Here is a 7,500-nt window from a genome sequence, read left to right on the forward strand (position 1 = left end):
AAATATATATGTACACAAAGAAAGAAGGAAAGAAAAAAGGTGGTGTGAGAGTTAAATAAAGGAGGGATGAGGAGGAGAGGAAAGAAAGATGGGGGGAAATTAATATAGGGGGGAAAAGATATATAGATGTACAAAGAGTGAAAGGTTAAAGAAAGGAAATGAGGAAATATTATAAAGAAAAGAAAGAAAGGATAGAAAGGATAGAAGCAAAAGATAAATAGAAGGAAATATATATGTACACAAAGAAAGAAGGAAAGAAAAAAGGTTGTGATGAAAATAAGAGTCAGATTGAAGGAAAAGGGATTGAAATAAATAAATGTGCTTAGTGAGAGAGAGAGAGAGAGAGAGAGAGAGAGAGAGAGAGAGAGAGAGAGAGAGAGAGAGAGAGAGAGAGAGAGAGAGAGAGAGAGAGAGAGAGAGAGAGAGAGAGAGAGAGAGAGAGAGAGAGAGAGAGAGCATCCACAACAACAAAAAGTCAAAAACAATCAAAGCAAGAACAATAAAACCCACAAACAAAACAACAAATAAAAATAAGGAACAAAAACAGACAATAAAAACAAGATGAAGAATAAAGAAAGAGAGGAGAGAAAAGAGAGACAAAGAGAGAGAGAGAAGAAACCACCCTCATCTCTCCACCTCTCTACCTCACCACCACATCACCAAAACAGAGACATTCTACCACACAGCACCACCACACCAGCACCAGCACCACCAGCACCACCACCATCATTCAGCCCCTCAGTGCCCGCCATCCCCTGTATGCCAGCAGTGCCACACAGGCCACACCAATTGGCACTAGCAGGGCACACCCCCTCCTCCTCCTCTGCTTTTTACTGCAAGAGAGAGAGAGAGAGACATATGGAAGATGGATTGGGGAGAGAGAGAGAGAGAGAGAGAGAGAGAGAGAGAGAGAGAGAGAGAGAGAGAGAGAGAGAGAGAGAGAGAGAGAGAGAGAGAGAGAGAGAGAGAGAGAGAGAGAGAGAGAGAGAGAGAGAGAGAGAGAGAGAGAGAGAGAGAGAGAGAGAGAGAGAGAGAGAGAGAGAGAGAGAGAATTCTAATAGTTGTGAATCTTACTTCAAAATTTAAGTGATTGTTGAAATAAAAGCGTGCAAATTTTGAGAGAGAGAGAGAGAGAGAGAGAGAGAGAGAGAGAGAGAGAGAGAGAGAGAGAGAGAGAGAGAGAGAGAGAGAGAGAGAGAGAGAGAGAGAGAGAGAGAGAGAGAGAGATACACAAACACAGCAACACAGAAAGTGAAACAGCTACAAAAACAAACCCAAAGAACACAAACAAACAAACAAACAGACAGACAGACAAACAAACAAAGGCCAACACCACACATAAGTCACGAGAGAGAGAGAGAGAGAGAGAGAGAGAGAGAGAGAGAGAGAGAGAGAGAGAGAGAGAGAGAGAGAGAGAGAGAGAGAGAGAGAGAGAGAGAGAGAGAGAGAGAGAGAGAGAGAGAGAGAGAGAGAGAGAGAGAGAGAGAGAGAGAGCCCCCAAGAACATTGCAAGCAGAAAACAAGAATTACTATTGGAAAAAAATATCTGGTATAAGTTTGAATGATGAAAAATGGAAAACTATATGTAATTTTTTCTTTTCTATTTTTCTTTCAATTTTTCCTTTTTACTAGAGAATTAATAGTATTTTTTCTTTTCTTTTTTTTTACTTAAGGATTACCTGTGTCCTTTTTTCTTATTACTTTTCTTTCTTTACATGAGAATCAACACCTTTTTTCTATACCATCAAAATAATTAACCAGCTTTCTTGCCTTTTAATCTCTTCATTTATCATTTTTTTTTCACTTTCATTCCTTACACCAGATTTGAGGTTTCCCCAATAGCACAAAGACAAAAGCCGTTAATTTTGCTTTTTACGTATACAAGAGAAGCACCAGGAAAGACCAACAAAATCAGATAAAATAAATAGATAAAATAAAATAAAAAAAGGCCCACTGAGATGCCGCCCCCAACAGAACCAAAAGCGAAAGCCAAAAATTAAATAAAAACTTGAGGATAAATCTTGTAACCACCATCGTGCAGAGTACAAAGGTGAGGGTAAGATACAAGACACAATAATTAATAAAAAGATGCCAAAGGTGATGTGTAGGAACATAACAACATAAGAAATAAGGGAAGCTGCAAGAAGCGACCAGGCTTACACGTGGCAGTCCCTGTATGAAATATACCTACCTATTTCCACCTATCATCCCCATCCTAAACCCATCTAATCTTTTCTTCAAGCTCTCTAATGTCCTAGCACTAACAACTTGATTACTGAGTCCGTTACATTCATCTACCACTATTTGAGAACCAATTTCTTCTAATCTCTTTCTTAAACCTAAATTTTTCAAGTTTGAACCCATTATTCTTGTTCTACCCTGGTTGCTGATCCTAAGAATTTTGCTTACATCCCCCTTGTTAAAACCTTTATACCACTTAAAGATTTCTATCAGGTCCCCTCTTAGCCTACGTCTCTCTAAAGAATGTAAATTTAACAGCTTTAATTTCACCTCATAAGGAATACTCCTCATCCCATATCCTTTTAGTCATTCTCCTCTGTACTGATTCTAATAGACCTATAGCTTTCCTGTAATGTGGGGACCAGAACTGCACAGCGTAGTCTAGATGAGGTCTGACCACATATGTGCATTTCTCGATCCCCTCTATGCCTTTCCTTTGCTTATTAATGGCTTCACTTTTCATGCCACCCACCACATCCCTCCCTTACACCCTTACACCTCTCCCTCACAAATGGAAGGAGGTTAGGAGGCTCAGATCCCCTTTGTTTGGAGTTGGATCCCTTATATTTGAGGTCTGAAGGGGATTGGATTCTGTTACAAGTGATTTGGTGTGTTCTGAAAGGATGTTGGATGGTTTGAGCTGTGGTGCATTAATGTGGTAAGCCAGGCAGTGTGGGAACATTGTTAATAGGAGTGGTGAGGGAAGTGATAGTGAGGGAGAGGCTTGATTTATAGTGAAAGGTGGTAATTGTGGTGGTTATGGTTGTTTGTTTAATGTGCATGCTGAAATGGTTAATAATCTCCTATATGTAAATTTTCTTCTATAAAGTGCAGATAATAATTGCAACTTTTTTTTCTTTTTTCATACGCATGCTTTAATAGTTGTTTAATCTTACATTTAATTTATTTTCTTTTTTTTTTTCTCTCTTTTGTTTCTTATTTTCTGATAGTTTGTTATAAATTGCTTCTCTTCCTAGAAAGTTCTTTGTAGTGACTGTAATCCTTGTTTTTGTTTTTCTTTTTCAATATACATGCTTTCATTGTTGCTTCTTCTTACATTTAAGTTATCTTCCTATTTTTTTTTTGTTTCCTACTTTCTTTCTTATTTATTTTCTCTTCCTGACTTTTTTTTTTTTAATCTTTCTCCTGATTTCTTATTTCCACAAATTCCATATTCTAAGTCACTTCTATCATCAATAAATCTCCTTCCTAATTTGTTTCTGCTAAAATATTAAACTTCCTTCCTACTTTTTTTTTCTCTCTCTCTTTTATATGTTCACTATTTTCATATATTCCTAAGTCAACTACATATCTTCATTAATAAATATTCTTGCTATTTTGTTTTTCCTATTACCTGTAATTTCTCTTCCTACTTCTGTATTTCATTTAATTATTTACTTATTAACATGTTGACTACTTCTATACATACTAATTAAGTCAACTGAATATTCTTCTTTATTTTTTTCAATTTCTTTCTCATCTAAATGCATCTTTACTTTATTCTCTCTCTCTCTCTCTCTGCCAGTTCTTACTTCAAAATTTCTTCCCTCTTCAGTATTTCTTCTTCCTACCTTTATTTCCTGTTATTTCCCTCTTCCCTGTTATCTTGCTTTCCTTTCTTTATCATCTTCCTTTGTTATTTTTCAGTTATCTCCTAGTTTCTTTCTCTCTCTCTCTTAATTCTTTGTGTTTTTTGTGATTCTTTTTTTCCACTCTAAATTATCTTCTATTTTTTCTTCATTCCTTCTTCAGTAAGTTCCTTTAGTTTTCTCTAATCCTCTCCATTTCTTTCTACTTCCCCTTCTACTTTTTATCTTCACTCTCTAGATTAATTTAATTTTCCAAAACTGTTTATTACCACTTCTTCTTTCCCTTATTCATCTTCTTCTCTCTCCTTACATTATTCTTTTTCTACTCTTCTCTTACTTTTTTCCCCTCTAATTTCTTCCTTTTATTTTCCCAACTCTTTGCCCCCTCCCTCTTATTTCCTCTATCTTAATTTTCCTTTTTTTTTTTCCTCCCCTCTAAGTTCCTCCGTTCATTCTCCCAATTCTTTGCTACCTCCATATTCTTTCCTCTCTCCTTACTTCCTCCTGTTTCATCCATACTTTCCATCCCCTTATGATTCCCAGCTCTCTATCATCACTATTCACCTACAGTAGTTAGTATATCACCCTCTCTGTTCTCTCCTCAATATTTTGTCTTTTTTTCCTCATTCTAATCTAATCTTATCTTTTATGCAGCAAAATAAAAGAAAAAAATGTATGAATATATTGATTTCTTCCTCCATTTACTACTACTACTACTACTACTACTATTATTCTACAAGTCCTTCACAGCCTCATTTTAAAAGTATACATTAGGATTAAGTCTTCTAAATGATCTAAAATAATGATTACTTATATTACATTAGGGATTACTTGTATTGTAATGTATTAGTGACAAAAGTTATAAAAAAATATGTAATTAAAAATAAAATAGAGTCAATTAATGGACTCTTGGTTAATTATGAGTTATGTGTTATCTATACTGAGATCTATTACTACTACAACTATTACTATCACTACAACTACTAGTCCTATTTTCATATTTTACCTCCATCATAATTACTTGACTACTACTACTACTACTACTACTACTACTACTACTACCACCACCACCACTACCACATACGTACTTCTGGTCTGCGGAATCTCCAGACGCCCAAGACTTTGGTCCGCTGTCCTTGGTGTGTTTCTTGTCCTCCTGCAATAGTGACAACAGTGAAAATGATGGTGATGTTGATGATGATCTATACTACAAACAAGCTATTTTTATTTTATTTACTTTTATTTTATTTCTATTTTTTTTTTAACATATATTCATTTTTAACCTTTTAACACTTATCTGGTTTCCTTTCCCTAATTACCAATCAATCTGAAATGCCTTTATTTGTTTGTTCCCCATCCACCCAAGATCTGGGGTACAAACTGTAAACTGTATTCTTTTAATTGCTAACTTTTTTTGTGGATACTTATAATAATTGCATTGCTTCTTTGTGCTGCTAATTGTCCTGGTCACTCTGTTCATCGCAAGAAGAGGAATTCACAGCACTAAGAATAATACTAACCTACCCTAGCTTAACCTAACCTAACCTAACCTAACTTAACCTAACCTAATATAACCTAACCTAACCTAACCTAACCTACCCTAGCTTAACCTAACCTAACCGAACAATACTAACCTAACCTAACTTAACCTAACCTAATATAACCTAACAGAATACTAACATAACCTAACCTAACCTAACCTAACCTAAACTAACCTAACCTAACCTACCCTAGCTTAACCTAACCTAACCGAACAATACTAACCTAACCTAACTTAACCTAACCTAATATAACCTAACAGAATACTAACATAACCTAACCTAACCTAACCTAACCTAAACTAACCTAACCTAACCTACCCTAGCTTAACCTAACCTAACCGAACAATACTAACCTAACCTAACTTAACCTAACCTAATATAACCTAACAGAATACTAACATAACCTAACCTAACCTAACCTAACCTAAACTAACCTAACCTAACCTACCCTAGCTTAACCTAACCTAACCGAACAATACTAACCTAACCTAACTTAACCTAACCTAATATAACCTAACCTAACCTAACCTAACCTATCCTAACTTAACCTAACCAAATTTAACCTAACAACCTAACTTAATTTAACCTAATCTAACCTAACCTAACTTATCCTAATCTAAAAGAACAACACTAACCTAATCAAACAATACTAACCTAACCTAACTTAATCTATCCTAACTTAACCTAACCTATCCTAACACAACCTAACCTAACCTAACCTAACCTAACTTAACCTAACCTAACTGTACATATATGACAGTCCTATGAGCTTCTACGAGAAAGAGGGAGGATTAAAAGGATAGATTCACAAGATTTACAATTTCTAGCAGGTATCGTGTTGGGAGGTGGGTGCAAGGGAAAGAGGGAAAGAGGAAAGTCGGGAAAGATCTCAGTGTGTGTAGTGAAGGAGTTTGTTAATGCCACTTCAAATATGTTAGCAATATTTGTAAGCAAGGAGATTACAAGGGTGGTTTGAGGTTGAATTAAGTGACAAGTACCAGTGAAAGAGTTAATAAATACTTCAAATGCATTACTTATACCATACGCAGGTGACTATTATTATTATTATTTTCTTTTTTAATTGACCAGTTTAATGTGACTTTAAATATATTACAATTTATTTAATTTATAAGCCTTTTTTTTTCTTTTCTTTAATGACTATCCTTTCTTTTTCACCGTTTATCATTCCAAAACTGTTCTCTTTCATTAACCTTCTAATTCCTAAGTCTCTCTCTCTCTCTCTCTCTCTCTCTCTCTCTCTCTCTCTCTCTCTCTCTCTCTCTCTCCCCTATTTTCCCTCTTTATTTTCCTTTTTTTTTCCTAGCACAATCATCCTTTTTCATTCTTACCCCCACCAATCTCTCTCTCTCTCTCTCTCTCTCTCTCTCTCCTAGTTTTATTCAGATCTTTACTGCTATTCCCCTTTATTTTTTTTTCTCTCTCTTGCACATCCATCCTTTCTTAATTCCTTTTCATTAACCTTAAAATTTTTACCCCTAATCTGTCTCTTCATCTCTCTCTGTCCCCAAGTTTCATTCAGATTTTCCCTTCTCTTCCCTTTTTTTCCTTCTAATACACCCATTCTTTTCATCCCTAACCATTCTTTCTCCCCTTCCCCTTCCTCTCCATTCCCACATTCCACTTAAATCCCTACTTCTCCCTCCCTTTCCCCCATTTTCTCTAGCACAAGTATCCTTTTACCCTCCCTTCACTTCTTACCTACAAATATAAGCCTTCCTCTCCCTCTCTCCCTCTCTCCGTCTCTCCCTCACCTCACACAGCTCCCCAATGCAATACTCTGCCATCATCTCCCTGGCGTCTGTTGAGTGGCCCACATCTTCGAAGTTCTCTGTCACGTTCTGCCCCGCCTGTTCCAGCAGCACCTCCTCTCCTCCAGGGTGCTGCAAGGTAGGGGAAGGTTAGCATGGGGGCAGTGAAGCGTTCTGAGTGACTGAGTGAGTGAATAAAAGGGAGGGGAAGGTTAAAAGAGCGGCAGTGAAAAGTTTTGAGTGACTGAGTGAGTGAATAGAGAGGTCTGGTGAGGAATGGGACAGGAGGGGACAGTCAGGTCAGAAATGGACAGGAAAGGAGGGTCAGGTCAGGAGAGGGATGGGAGAGGAGGGTCAGGA

General features: G+C 36.7%; 1 protein-coding gene across 2 annotated transcripts in view; it reads right to left on the bottom strand.

Annotated features, from left to right (window-relative positions):
* The window catches only part of LOC135092707 (cytochrome b5-like), a 20,221-nt gene that overhangs the window by 2,812 nt on the left and 9,909 nt on the right, over positions 1-7,500 (bottom strand). The window contains exons 2-4 of one of the 2 annotated variants that reach the window (XM_063991338.1): positions 7,144-7,272; positions 4,919-4,986; positions 1-833 (exon numbers count right to left, since the gene is read on the bottom strand). The exon at positions 1-833 is cut by the window's left edge and continues 531 nt beyond it. In XM_063991338.1, coding sequence (XP_063847408.1) covers positions 731-833; positions 4,919-4,986; positions 7,144-7,272 — 300 coding nt within the window. In that variant the 3' untranslated portion in view covers positions 1-730. The remainder of the gene's footprint in view (positions 834-4,918; positions 4,987-7,143; positions 7,273-7,500) is intronic. The other variant, XM_063991339.1, reaches the window with a different exon arrangement.

Source organism: Scylla paramamosain, chromosome 40 (genome assembly GCF_035594125.1).
Source record: "Scylla paramamosain isolate STU-SP2022 chromosome 40, ASM3559412v1, whole genome shotgun sequence".
Taxonomy (NCBI): domain Eukaryota; kingdom Metazoa; phylum Arthropoda; class Malacostraca; order Decapoda; family Portunidae; genus Scylla; species Scylla paramamosain.